This window comes from Stegodyphus dumicola, chromosome 9 (assembly GCF_044657685.1).
Source record: "Stegodyphus dumicola isolate Sdum_Otavi_A_Nest chromosome 9, ASM4465768v1".
In the NCBI taxonomy this organism is placed as follows: domain Eukaryota; kingdom Metazoa; phylum Arthropoda; class Arachnida; order Araneae; family Eresidae; genus Stegodyphus; species Stegodyphus dumicola.
This window is the reverse complement of record NC_140776.1, coordinates 31,824,284-31,839,806: the sequence shown is the minus strand read 5'-3', so window position 1 is coordinate 31,839,806 and position 15,523 is coordinate 31,824,284. Positions and strand designations below refer to the sequence as shown.

Sequence of the window (15,523 nt, the reverse complement as noted above, 5' to 3'; positions counted from 1 at the left end):
CTGGATGGAAACCCTAAATTGTGCCGTTGGTTCTAAAGCACACTTATAGATCAGAAGATCAAAAATAAACCGACTTTCAAGAATAAAGTAATGAGTGAAAGAGAGGTCAATTTGCGGTACCGTGACTTTGCAGTTTAGGTATTTACAACCTCAGCGTTGGGAATAGTAACAGCATGTGCATTCTAATTGTTGCCTCATATCAAATTATTATCCATACAGGCAGAATGAATGCTATCAATAGATTAATAACATAATTCAGATGTTCAATGATATTCCAAAAGTAGCTTTATTTTCTGAGCTGTAAGGTTGTAGGCTTAGGGAAGTTTTTGTTAAATACACCGCATACATAATTTAGATTCCTAAGGTATTATAAATGTAGCTTATTGTTCTGAGATGTAGGTAAAAAGCTTAACGAGATTTTTATCAAAATCACCGACTGTACTCCCAGTATTTAAAATTCTAGAAATGAATATAGTGTGTATTCATTGCGAGTTATTAAAAAAACAGTGTGAGCTAAAGTATTCTATAGCTGTAAGATTTGCACTGTCAGGACTTGTATGTCTTTTGACTTGTTTAGGGAATATGATGTGTCCTGAATAGGAACAGGGAGCTTACTAAAGCTATGTTCAAGTATGTGTGGAATGGACGACACAAGCAGGAAGGGTTTACTTTACCCTTTATTCTCGATACGTTTACAGGTGTTCCCGCACTTCGGGATACAGAGACCAACCACTTGTGGTCTGAACGTTAAAATGTAAAACTACTAACTAAAATTCTAAATAAGAGCTATCTTTGAATTAGTTTACAAATGCCTAACCCTAAGACTGGCTTTTTTAAACGATTACGTATGTAGTAAGCAAACTGCCGAAACTACAATACGTTTTAAATATCAAGAGGATTAAAGCTCTGGCCTTAAAGGCAAGCAGCAACTGATTGAAAAACTCGTACAAAATGCAGTGGCAAGGCGGCTCGCTTCCTCTCTTGGGCGTTAGCAGCTAGAATTTGCATAAACAAGTTAACACTAATTCTGGCCGGAAGTGGAAAAATAAGAAAAGATAATACAGTTTTAAAATAAAATAAACGTTAGTAAAACTTAAGATCCTTACAGCACTACATAAGATAACATGTTATAGAGTGTCGTATAAACTCGCGAGCTCTAGAAAGACTGTAGGAAATTTTTCTCCTGCCTTTGACAAGTAGGCAGACAAAGTCAGAAGAAGGGTGTAAATATCCCTTTTATTCGATCACAATGTATTAACAGTTGACCTTACTTGAGCGTACATAAGCCAACACTCCTAGCTTAACTCAAAAAAGTAATCTGGAGCTTAAAATAAATTATAATTTAGATTAGCTTGGCAGCTCACAGGATAAACCAAATGCGCAGAATGGATCTGGCACAGAGAAACCGGCTAGACAAGTTTAATAGCTAGACACACTCAACGAAACAGAATCAAATCGCTAATAAGTCACAGTAACAACGTAGCCTGAAATAGGCAGAGCACTCTTCTAATATCAACTTGCGAAGCCTGCGTTTAGATAGCAGTATACACGTGCGTTATCTCATTTACATTCTGGCATGAAATGGAGAGCGACGGGAAAGTTTCTTTAACTCAAAATAAATAAATAAATCCTCACAATGTAACGAATGTTGCTTTCTTGAACAATTCGCTTCGAAATTAATAATGCTTGCACTAAAAACAACTTCACAGAACATGTGACGTTTTTGTTATACTTCTTGAAATTTTCAGTTAAACTAGAAATTAAAAGGTAGGTTATGTGTAATGACAGATCATTGTATTATTATCAGACTCAAGAATAATGTGAAAACGTTTATAAAGTAATATGATTCATATTTACCTTAAATATTTAGATGAACAATAAAATAAACTGTGGAATCATTCCACCTCTGGAAACCGAACATCAGAAGGAATCAGGAGAAAAAAGCTAATAACGTTTAGTAGTTCTATTCAGTCGGCCGTAACCTAAGCGGATGAGAACTCTTGCCAGTGTGGTTTAATTTACATTGGTTAAACTAAGACAGCCTTAAAATTTCGCGTTAAGGAACATGAGGCGTATGTTCGAAAAATGGAAACACAGAGGTCGTCTGTTTCCCAACATTTTTGGTCTGAAAATCACACTTTTAATTTTTCTGCAGCCGAAATTATTCAGAAAAAAAAAACTTCCATTAGTGAATTAGATTTTCTAGAGGCATTTCACATTAAAAAATATTTCTGTTCTAGTTAATGACCCTAATTCCAATCCGTATTTACCTTTAGCCTTTAAGTTGTTTTAGTTCTCGTTTCATCAATAGATGGCACGAGTAGCTTAACTCCTGTCTAGCCATTCTTATCCTATCTTATCTCGTTCATTTTCGCTTTGGCAGCTGAGAATGATGGTTCGGTAAAACCATCGAAATTAGCCCTGTGAAGATTTGAAAATATAACGCTGATTTTTTTTTTTTTAATTTAACTTCTAAATTAATATATGCTATTATATCTTGATTCATCTAAACGATGACTTAACAATTTATTTAATGATAAAAGCTGACTCAGATAATTCACAATATTTTAATATGATTTTGAATTTTTACTGTGCAGTGAACTGTCTCATTAGCGTGGATCACGCAACAGAACAAACGAAAGCATTAAGTTAAATGCAAAGTAATTTACTTAGTATAATAATTTAACTGTTATTTTTTGAAATTTGTGCTGGAATACGGACACTAAATTAATGCAAACTAGCTAATTAACTCATTCCATTTATTTTTAATTACTTTGCTAAAGCAAAGTCTCTAAAGAGAAAGAAATTTTTCATGCGTGATTTTATGCGCGCAAAAACATTACCGTCAAATAATCAAAATGTTTCTAGTAAAATAAAAGGAAAAATACATCACTTATGAAGCATAAAGGACAGTTTTTTCTCTTTATTCATCCTTCTGGGGAAAAAAATCTGAAAAAGAAATTTTACTTTTCTCCGTCTAGGAAATGTCTTTTGAAAAACACACACAAAAAAAAAAAAAAAAAAAAAAAAAAAACAGTCCTTTGAGTGGCACAATAAAAAGCTTACTCTAATTCTTTCCCTTTAGAAAACATAACCAGGAAAAAAAAAGAACCTTTCCTATGCACACGTTATATATAAGATAAGTAAAATCTCTTGACATTTAAGATCTTTTTTTTATTTAGTCATAATATATAATGTTGTTAAAAATAAGTTTTAAATGATTTAAGTGGTATTCAAAATTAATTTATTTATTACTTTATTTTCATTTTGTGCTTTGTTTTAGCAATAAATTTGTAAATCATTATTTGAATGATTTATATCCATACTGTGATTCTCGTTTGACAGCTTCAAAGATAAACTTGCTATTAATTAATGCCTTTTAAGGATGTTTTTACATTTTAGAAATTACGCAATTAAACACTGATGCTTGTAGAAAGTGTATGATCGATATTTTATTTTTATTTGCACAGATGTCAGACATTTCGTCAATAAGTCATTAGCCTTGATCTTGTTTCCTAAAATTTAAGAACAATAGCATTAAAAGGTTATAGTGCAGTGCATTCGTCAATATTCTCCATATCCATAGACTGACCAGTTTTACAAAGAGTACAGATAGAAGAAGCCTTATATCGAATGTTAAAAAGATAGCCATTCAGACAATCTTCCCCAGTCAAAAGATGAAACAAAGCCATGGCTACAGAACGAGGAGAATCTGGAATAACTGGGTTGACACACCTTGGCCTTTCCCTTAGCTCCATTTGATAGGCAGAAGACAAACACCTTTTTAAATTCTAATTTAATTATGAGTTTCACAGAATTAAAAGTCATATGGTTATTAGTGGTCTGTAGAATAATCGTTCCTTTCTTCGCCAGGAAACCGGCCCCTTCATTTCTCTGGATGCCACAATAAACAGGAGTTCACTGCAAGACAATTGAGTCATCCAGAGTGTTTAGAATCTTCCTACATTCTTAAATACAAAATTTATTGTTGGAGATAGCCTGCAAAGGGGCTTTGCTTTCGGGCAAAATAACAGCCCGAGGAAAATAACTTCTCCGAGCACTTAATTGATTCATAGCAATAAATATAGCCGCAACTTCACCATCAAAACTAGTAATACAGAATACAAAATGATTACAATACATTCCTGCACCAGCTCCAGTACCTCGCTTAACCATGGATCCATCGGTGAAAACATGGGTCCAGAGATTTCTGGGATAGCTTCTCTCAATAGTTTCATAAGGCTCCAATCTGGGCAGTGGGCATTTACCTCTTAAAAATTTTTTCGTCAAGTTCAAGATATGCACACAAGTCACCGTAGTCAAGAGAACACAGAGATACAGTCTACACTCATTTTTCGAACAAGGTCTAGGTCTTCTTCGAATTGATAACTGATTTAATCGAAACCCACATTTGTCTTTAAATTTCTGCCATTGTAAAAATTGTAGTCAGTGTAATAGAAACCAAATATATGATTGAAATAAATGAAAAAAAAATGACCTCTAAGTATATAATAATTTTTAATTTCCAAGAACTTTCCTTCTCAGTAACATCCAAATAATTTCCCCACTGATTCATTCATAAGACCTTATAATTCACATTCTCATATTTGTTTCTTTTTCTAGAAAATCCGACACAGAGCGGATTTATGCTATGAACTGTAAGCTTTTCATGTAATGGCTACCAAAATAGGTTCAGACTTAGTGCGTGAAGGTGCAGTTGCCCCTCGCTCCCTATTTTTTGGCTTCGCTGATTTTTTTGCGTTTTAGTCTATGTGTTATATGTTTGATCAGATAGACTGGCCCAGTAAAAGTAGGCGGCCAGTGTAACTCTGATTCAAAATCCTGTTACGACCACGTGCTTTGCTGATAACTACCACGTGTTTCTGAGACTCCTTTGTCAATGCTTTATTTTTCTTCTTTTTTCCCCTTTCTAGTAATTTCGTTCTCCTGATGAGGAGGGACCTTTAGCTAGCCTCGAAATCGATTGTTGTAGCATATGTACGCTAAATACAAGGTTGTTATTGCGATTTTGATAGCTACCAAATAATTTTTAATTAATAATTCATAAAAAAGATTTAACATTAGGTCCATCCACAGGAAAGAAAATTAAGTACTTAAATGTGGTAAAAGAACAGAACAAACTTTTGGTATTTATCAATGGATATTCCATCGTGTCGCAATTATTCCAACTTTTGTCTTGAATTACGTGGTAAATAATGTTATAGAAATTCCGAATAAATATTATTCTTATTATTCTCATTGTTAATTTTATTTTTTTTCAATGGAATTATAGTACATCAAGAAATTCTGATGCTATATGAACAATGAATGTAATATATACTGCATAAATATGTTAGATAACTTGATTTACGAAATATGCTATGCCCAATGTAACCAATTTAGAATACCTGTCATGATGATCCTTGCCCACTGTTCACTTTCTTTAGTTTCTCGTCTCAGTTTATTATGCACCTGGCACTTATATTTTCGACTGGTATCACTTTCGTCCACATTACGAATGTGAAATTCGCCAGTTGGGAAGACAGCATATTTGCCTGTAAAAAATATTATTTTTAGAACATAAGTGAATCTGAAATAATTAACAAACGTATGTCATACTTTATACACTCTTGAACATTCTACTCCAATAGTTAAAAATATTACCTTATTGACATGAACTCATCTTTACATATAACTTCTTCTACAATAATTAGCAACCTCCATGAATTACTTTTTATTTACCTAGATTTCTAAAGCCACTTTCTAAGAGCTTGTAACCTCACCCTGCATGTCTATATGAACATTAACTACACTTTTGCAAGATTTTGCTTAGTCTTCAAATCCTACAGTAAGGTACATTTTCAAAGAAGTTGTTGGTATATTTACAAAATTAAGCTTGACGGAAATTTTGGAAAGATTGTTAGTAATATTATTATACTCCATAAAACTTTTGGGAAAATTTTTTGCAAAGTTTTCTTTTCGTAAGTTACAATGTTATACTACTAAACGAATACCGGACTTAATACCGCTTTAAATTTTATACAAATATTTAAATACTAGGACACTATTATTTCTATAACATGAGTACGTGATGCGCCTTCTGTGTCCATTGATTTTCGTTCTTAATGAAAATAGGGAGTGAAAATTCAAGACAAATTAAGATAAACCAAGATAAGAATTTCGAGTCCTTTTCTCATGTTGACTTAAAAAGCTTGACTAAGCACTAAATTACGCCTGAAACGGCAAAAATTCCTGAATCATCTTGACTTTTTACTTAAATGTAAATGTAAAAAATTGATCCCCAATTTTATTCAAATCAAATCTAATCAAAAACCTTCGAGTCGCGTTTCAAGAATTCTGTTAAATTGCAAACTTGCCTTACTTCGGTCCGTGATAAGGGATACACGTCAACAATTGTCCAAAATTGAACGTGAACTCTATAAGCTTCATCTGGAACTCGCTAAAACATATCCAAAATTCACTGCCCTTGAACAAAGGTCTTGGTCTAGAACGGAGAATGCAGTTAACCGTCATAAAAACACCCTTGCAGTTAAATTCGAAAAACTTCTTTTACAGTCTTCCAGTTCAAGTAGTTCAAAAAATCTTCCCATTGTAAACATCAAGCCAATAGTTAATATTTCTAATGTTAGTCTTTCAGAAGAACAAGAGAGAATTCTAAAATATAATTTTAACTTCTCACAAACCTGTAAACCCCCGATTCCAAAGATTTTGGCTCCTATCGAAAAAGCTTTCAAGTTCAGTAAAGTTTCAGATTCACAGAAAGAAATGATTAGGCATCTTATCGCTCATAATGTGAAATTCAATAATAAACCTTTGAAACCAAATCTAACTGCGAGAGAAAGAGCTACAATGCGCGAGATTCATTCTAACCCGGATATTGTCATTTCAAAGGCCGACAAAGGTGGCCAGATAGTCGTCATGGATAAGAACACTTACATCGATGGTGTCACTAAACTCTTAAACGAAGGACCATATAATCCGATCCCTAAAGATCCTTCACCTTCGGACTTATCCAAAATAAAAACTGCGATCAAATCTTCGCAAATCATTTCAAGCAACTTAAAACATTCGCTTATCCCATCTGTTGCGAATTGTGCCAGATTATATGCTCTTCCCAAAATTCATAAAAGTGGTATTCCTTTCCGCCCTATTGTATCAAATTTAGGTACTGCCTCGTATCCATTAGCTAAATATTTAGTTTCTAGATTTTCCACTCTATTAGACAATAACATTTACACCATAAAAAATTCAATAGAGTTTGTAAAAAAGGTTAAAAACATTTCTCCTCGTAATTTACTCATGGTTTCTTTTGATGTAAAATCATTATTCACCAATGTCCCAGTGGAGGGTGCATTAAGATGTCTAGAAACCAGACTTCGCGAATTTCATTTCTCTTGCATCGAAATCGATGAGCTAATTTCTCTCACTCAACTCTGTTTGAAACAAACACATTTGGTTTTCCAAAATAAATATTACAAGCAAACTGAGGGATTAGCCATGGGAAGCCCCCTCAGTCCCATCCTGGCTGATATCTACATGCATTATTATGAATCAAAATTGTTTGAAACTTTAAACTTCCCGGCATGGTTCCGCTACGTAGACGATACTTTTACCCTGTTTGAAGGTAATAAAGATGATTTAAATAGAGTTCTTTCAACAATGAATTCTATTGATCCTGCTATTCAGTTCACTTTTGAACTTGAGACTTGCAATTCTCTTCCGTTTCTCGACATTCTGGTCACACGTAACACATCCAACTTCAGTACTACAGTTTACCGTAAACCTTCATCGGTTTGCCTTCCACCACACTTTAAATCATGTCATCCGACTAAACAAAAGTTAGCTTCATTTTATTCCTATGTTTTCCGTGCTCTTCAAGTTTGCTCCTCAAAACTAGCCCTTGATGAAGAACTAAATTATTTAAAAGCAATAGCTATTGACAGGGGCTTTTCACCCAACATTATTAATCAAGCAGTTAAAAAATTCTCATCTCAACACACTAAAAGCCACACTCTTATTTTAGGAGATTATAAAAATTCTGTTGTCATTCCCTTCTTTCCATCAATTAGCTATAAAGTTGCACATATTTTGCAGAAATTTAACTTTCGGGTTGTTTACTCTCCCATCAATAAAATTCCAACTTCTATACTCAAGGACCCCATTCCGGATATGAATTCCTGGGGTATTTATAGGATTCCTTGCCAGTGCGGTTTAATTTACATTGGCCAAACTAAGAGAGCCTTAAAATTTCGCGTCAAAGAACATGAGGCATATGTTAGAAAAAAGGAAACACAGAAGTCTTCTGTTGCTCAACATTGTTGATCCGAAAATCACACTTTCAATTTTTCTGCTGCCAAAATTATTCAAAAAACATCTTCCATTGGAGAACTGGATTTTCTAGAGGCATTTCACATTCATAAAAATCTTTCTGTTCTAGTTAACGATCCTAATTCCAATCCAAATTTGCCTTCGGCTTTTAGAGAAATTATGTTTTAGTTCTGGTTTCGCCAACAGATGGCGCCACTTGCTTATTCTTGTCCAGGCTTTCTTATCTTATCTAAACATTATTTCCTATCTTGTTCATTTGCGGTTTTGCAGCTGAAGATGATGGTTCGGTAAAACCATCGAAACTAGTCCTGTGAAAATTTTGTAAATTAACGCTGATTTTTGTTGTTTGACTTCTGAATTATTAAAAAGCTTGACTTAAATTTCTTTTTCTAGTTTTGTATGTCTGTTCATTAGAACTTAATGCAATCAGTTTCAACATTATGCGGAATTTGAGACTTCCCCACTCAGTGCCTTCATTGTGTAAGTTCGGCTACCTTATATCTGGAGTCTCGGCGAGGGAACAGCAATTGATTCAGAGTAATAAATATAGCGAATAATTATTGCATTTCATGCAAGTAGTATTACAGTATATATCCCTACAAATATAATAGCCCTACAGTGACACCCAATCAAAACATGGTAAACGATAATTCGTATCCATTTGGATATGGCGACTAAGTTTCTTTTCTCTCATCTATCCCTTTCAGTAGGGAAGGCATTCTCCGCTCCTTGTTTTTATGTTGTAATTCGTAGCCCATCCTGACAGCACTCAGAAGATATCGAGTTTAAATCCTGCCGAAGACGTAGCTTATTTTTTATGTTCCTTTTTCCAAATAAATGCCTAATAGCTCTAGAAAACCATTTCAGAACAGCTACAGTATATTATGCATTATAATTCCATTGCATTGAAAACAAAGATATCCACTTTATATAGTGATTCGAAATTGCAAAATTATCTATTATATGTATTTGTTTTGAATATTCACAGAGGCTTGTAAAATATGTAATGGCGAAAATTCGTTCCCATTTATGACATTTTCATAATTTAAAAAAAAATATTTGTCTGATAGTTGATTAAAAAAATTAGGTGCCTGAAAAAATTAGTTGTTTGCATAGTGGAAACTTAATTTAGAAGATCATCTGCTGAAACCTTTACATTTCAATAAGACGAACCTAACATAAGCATAGAAAAGCAAAGTACAGATCACCTTCGAGTGCTTTATCATAATTAAGTAAACAAAACTATAATTTTGGGTCGTTTTTATATGCTGATTTAATAAAATGTAGCTTACAAGTAATGGTAATTTATAAGTTTTATTTTAAAAATAAAATTACCTTTTGAATTAAATTGTGAATAAATGTAAATACAATAATTAAAAACCACAGATAGCTGAATAACTTTGAATCACCGTACATGATAAATAACATAGAAAGTAAGTACTATTGGGATTTCAGACTTAAAGGTACTGTATGTGGTACTTACAGTCATAAAAAAAATATTGCATGTGTGCAAATCGTGAGAACGTTAGGAACACTGGATGGGAGAGAGAGAGAAAGAAAGAGAAAATGCAGAGGATAAATAGCGTATGCTGCCACAGAACTGAGATAGGTTGTGTCATCGTTATAGTATGTTTTGGTAAGTTTCACATAGTAGCAAAAAAAAAAAAAAAAAAAAAAAAAAAAAAAGCTACTATGTGGATCTTAATGTATGATTATTAACATTGAATAAATATAGAAGTGCTGAAAAACAGCAATAAATAACTTATGAAATGGAATATCCGTATGACGTATAATGCAGCGTAAAAGGAAACAAAGGAATATAGTTGATGTACTGCGATTTTCAGACTTTAAAGATATTACTGTAAGTATAAAATATTATTGATGAAGATACAGAACTCTAACTTTTCCTACTTCAAACTAATGGATAACCTTTCATCTATTCACGAATTTGTGAGGCTGTTGAATACTGCATAACAAACGAATTAAAACCTATCTAAAAATGTCCAAAAGCAGAATAGATTCTCTTATACAAGTAATTGGGAACAAGTAATTGGGAATCACTGTGCCAAAAAAAGTAAGTTATCATTTCCAAAAATTAGTTAACTCTTTCAAAGATTGCGAAAAATATATTTTGTCGCAATTTTTATGTTGTAAGTTATTATCCTAATCTTTAGCATAACTCTCTTGTTCTCTAAGTGATTAGAAAATCTATCTAACAAATGGAAGATTTTTTTTATTTCCGGTCTGAAATTGATTAATTTCTTCTACGTTTCGTGTTCCCCCAGCCAAATAAACTCTGTAGTAGTGTCCCATCTAAAAATGTGGAGGTTGATATAAATTCGCAACATTTGCATATCTTAAACTGGCTCACCTGCCTCCCCATAATCGTCCTTTATGTGGTGCGGAAATTATCAGATTCTTTAATATTTTCTACATGCTAAAATGCAATGAGAGATTAATGACTGAACGTCCTCAGAAAGAATTCGAAATATTTGGAACCCCAATCTGTTGCCTTGTGTAAATAATACTAGTTTCGAAAGATGAGACACTGTTTTTTTCCCATCGGTGTCTTTGATTTGGGTACACTGATTCAGAAATCAAGCGACAATTGCGATCTTAATTTGAATGTGATTGTGATAGAGCACTCTGAAGTACTGAAAGAAGTGCAAGCTGCATTAGCATTTACTAAACCAGCTAGTTAATACGAATTTCCAATTATTATTATTATTAATAATTCAGAAGATTCTTCAGAAGTCTTATATTGAAATTTAAAAAAAATGGATGAGAAACTTCAATGGAGCAACAAAACGTGTCTAATGAAGCAGTTTGTTTAGTGCCAACCTCTATTTATAGTGTAACATTCGAAAGCGGAGATGGAAATCCACATCGGTCCCAACAGTAAAGGTATAAGTTCTTCCTCCTTCCCGCATACCTTCGTGGCGTAACGGTAGCACACTCGACGCGTATTCGAGAGGTCCAGGTTCGAAACCTCGCTAAGGCATTGCTCATTTCTCGCGCCTCCAGCATCCAAACCCCTAATGGCCCTACAGTGGCGCCCGAAATAATAGGCTATTTTATTACTTTGTATTGCTTCTTCTCACGTTTCCAGCATAGAAAAAACCTAATGACTCTTAAACATAATCAAACAAATAAAACTCTTATAAAGTGCTTAATAAATTTTGAATAAATAGACAGTTAAAATAAAAAGCTTAGATCACTTTTAAATAGAATTAAATTCAAATAAAAAAGGATTAGTTTGCTTGAATGGAAAGAAAACTTCCAGCTTTCAAATAGCGAAGCGGAGCAATCTGATACAAGAATAATGTTTATGGAGTGAAATCCACTCCATGAAACCCCAACCCTGAAAAGATGAACTGCATAAATACATTAAACAAATCACTAGTACCGATTGAGTTTTCGTAAATAACTTGATAGCGCCTATGACAAAGTGCTTAATTACGGAAATTAAGATGTATGAAAAAGATAAAAGAAAAAAAAATACTATTGCATAAAAAAAGACGAAAATATATCATTGAAAACTACTTTTAAAAATACAGTCTATAATTTCGTAAAGTGCGCTTACTAATGCATAGAAAACGGATGATGAACTTAATATACATGGTGTTCCTGCAAATTGATTATAAACTTTCTGGCCAGATAAATTATACCTAGACGATGAAAAAACACGTAGAAATGTATTCTCGGAAACGCTTTCCTGGCGCAGTAGTTACGACAAAAAGCACAAGAAAGGAAGGATACGAACAAGGTGAGAATATATGTTTATTATACTTGGTGTAGCGGAACCAAAAAATAAGAATAAAAACAGACGATCATAATCAAATAAAGTGTTCGACATTTCTATCGAAACGTATCTTCAACATGAGATCAGAATGGCTGGTCGGTGCATTGGCCAGCAAGATCAAGATCACCAGACCTCAATTGCACTGACTGCTTCCTCTGGCGATAGTCAAAATAGAAGTGCGAATAACTATTAGAAGTGCCGAAGAACTTATTACATGCATCGTGGCAGCTGCTGGAGACGTCCGGGACTTGCCGAGTTTTTTCCAGAACATCAGATCTTCCATGTGCTGGAGATGTGAGGTCTGTGTCACGGTCTCAGATCGTAATTTAGAGCACATTCTTTGTTGAAGATCGTTGTCTATTTTTGTTCTTATTTCTTGATTTCTTCCCACTAAGCATGATAAACATATTTCCTCACACTGTTCATGCTCTCCCTTTCTTGTGTTTTGTGTTGTCACTACCACCCAGGAAAGACTTTCGAACCATGCATTGCTATGTGATTTTCCATGGTCTATAAAGAAAGGTATTAAAACAGAACTTCTGAAATTGTTGAATAATTTTCATTGAAAATAACCATTACGAAATTAAGAATCAAAGAAATTAAATGATGCAGTCCTTCAATGCATTCCGAAAATTTACTGAATAATGTACCTAATGTAAGACCCAATCAATACTCCCTCTAATGAGACCGAGTAGACAGTCTTTCGTAATGATTACCATATATAATTTAGAAGCGTCTTGGAAGAGTTACAAACAATGCAGTGTTTATATATTATCTTTCAAATCTAATCTTTGTAATAACTTTAAATGTCTTTAATTTTCATGGAATTACAATTTTACAATTTAATATTCAATTCCAATTTACAATTTTACAATTTAATATTCGTGTGACTACACTCAATAAAGGTACTTTAACTACAAATGCAAAATTTCACAACAGTTTTAGAATAGAAGAAATTATAAGTGATAAATGCACGTACTGAATAATTTTGAACTACAGAAGAGTTAAACTCTGTGGAGTCATGTATGGACTAAAGTAAGTAAAATAGGTTCGATGAATATATAAAAGAGAGAAAGTTCGATTTTCATTTTACAAGATGCTGAATAGCAGTATTATTGACATGGAAGTTAATTCTTTGAACTAGACAAACAAATACAGGAACGCATTCAAGGCTTCGAATTCCGTCAAATATGATAGGCAAGGTTTTGAAATGTAAATAGTATATGATACAATAGAAGGATACAGGCTATAATAGTGTGAATGATATAAAAGCGTATTGTCGAAAGGGCTGCTGTATAAGATAGTTTAGTAGTAAAAGGTAGAAGATGCTGCGACAGTATCAGTTGATAGGTGTCCAATGCCGCCGACATGACGTTTTTGATGTTTGACCTTCATTTTGATGCAAGCGTAATACCTATACAATAGACCACACTCTAACTATCAGTTTTTTTATTCCTATATTCGATACTTAATAGTTTCTATATTCATGATGTTTCTGTTCCTGAGTAACTTCAGAAATGGACTGACGACTTTACAACAATACATTATTTGCAATATATAGCTGGGCTTTTCCAATAAATATGTTGTATTTTTATACTAGTCCATAGTGCCACGCTATTCCTATTTTATCATTACAGATACGTCTATAGGTATGTTTCCTAACATATATTCTTTATATTCTACTTGTAAAGTATTTCTTCCTTTATTGGAAGCACATTCCGCTAACAGTCGGGAGATCAAAAGTTCGAATGATGGCAAGGGCATGGTTCATTTTTCATGTTTCCTGCTGTGATAAAATTCATGACTCAACACGTTCAATGTTAAAATTTTGCAACCACATGTACTGGTATTTCTCGTCTTGTAAATCGTGAAGCATATCTTCCGTCATAGATTCATAGGGGACAATTTGGTTACCTTAGTTCATGTAATCTCTTCTCAATATTTGGCTGTTTCATTCTCGATCACCTTGTACTTTACTACAAACAAATATATTTACTTATCTATCTATAAATAAATTGTTCATAATCCTTAAATTGTTAGTTACTGGTAAAGTTTATTTTTGATACTTTTTCTCCAAAATGCAAAAATTGATATTCTATTTATGAAATTTGTCTGTTTGATTATGCAATCAAAGAGATCACTCAATAATATTAGAAACTAAACGATTTTCTTAAGTATATATAAATAAACGTTCATTTTGGAGCACAAAATTAAGATTAGAATGTGTTCGTTCATAAAGTTTTCACTTTGAGCTCAACATTCATCAAAGCATTATCATACGCTTCCTTGCTTTTCATTGTTTCTCCACTTCGTTTGTGCTAACGTGCTGCTGCGGATGGCTTCAAAAATATAAAACATTCTAGAACGGGAACGAATATACGTCAATTTATTTTGTGCTGGCTTATGAAAATATGTGTCAACGACAATAAAAAGACATATTAAATTTGATCATGACTGAAGCTAATATGAGAGATGTCTAAAGAAAAGCGCGATTCCTTTCCCCTCTAACACATTTCGCTGCGTTAATGTCACTTTTTAGTTTACTTGTTTAACTTTCGAAAATGAAATTACTTTTGGGTCATACGTACAGACACATGTGGAAAGGCACTGAGGCTTTCAATGCTATCCTGCCAGCTCTGCAAATTGAAGCAGTTTTGCACATGATCAAACCAATTAATTCTATAGTCATGGTCAGAGTGCTTGTAGAAGTGACAGACATGCCGGTTACATGTTAGATGACGGGAACGCTGGAAAGCATAATTAGCTTTATATTTAAAATAACACTTTAAAGACTAATTCTTTAAGACATATCATCTTGACTCATACATTAACTAGCGATGCAACAAGCGCTCCACAATGTATACACTAATCTCACTTTAAATTATTTAAGATATGACTAAGCGAAAGAGACGTGGGTCACTCAGTCAGGAGAGAGCATGGAAAGTTATTTCGTATAAAGCAGCTGGAGAATTTATAAGCTCGGTTCCTTTGTTTCAGTTTTAAATAGTGATTGAATAAAATCTCACAGAATTGCAGATAAATTAATGATGCTAGTGTCACTGGATGGATTCGTTGAATGGGATGTTGCAGAGTTCCTCACTTTGTAAATGCTAAGTTGCTGTTGAACGTGAAGAATCTTAAGAACTGCTAAGCGAATAATCACTTAAGTTCGCGTGACAAGAAACAACAAGATGGAAGGGACCTTTCTTATTCAAATAAGATTTAACACAACTCCGTCTTGGCGTATACAATAAAAGCCGACATTTGGGCTTAAACGTAAGAGGCTAAGAAAAAAACTAATCTAAACTAAAGAGATATAGCCGAAGCTATGAAGATTCTAGTCGAATTGGCCCCTTAACGCCAACTGACTGC

General features: G+C 33.5%; 1 protein-coding gene across 1 annotated transcript in view; it reads right to left on the bottom strand.

Annotated features, from left to right (window-relative positions):
- Positions 1-15,523, bottom strand: part of LOC118181428 (cell adhesion molecule Dscam1-like) — a 666,362-nt gene that overhangs the window by 341,783 nt on the left and 309,056 nt on the right. The window contains exon 4 of the mRNA XM_085823330.1: positions 5,409-5,555. Within this exon, the coding sequence (XP_085679456.1) occupies positions 5,409-5,555 (147 nt within the window). The remainder of the gene's footprint in view (positions 1-5,408; positions 5,556-15,523) is intronic.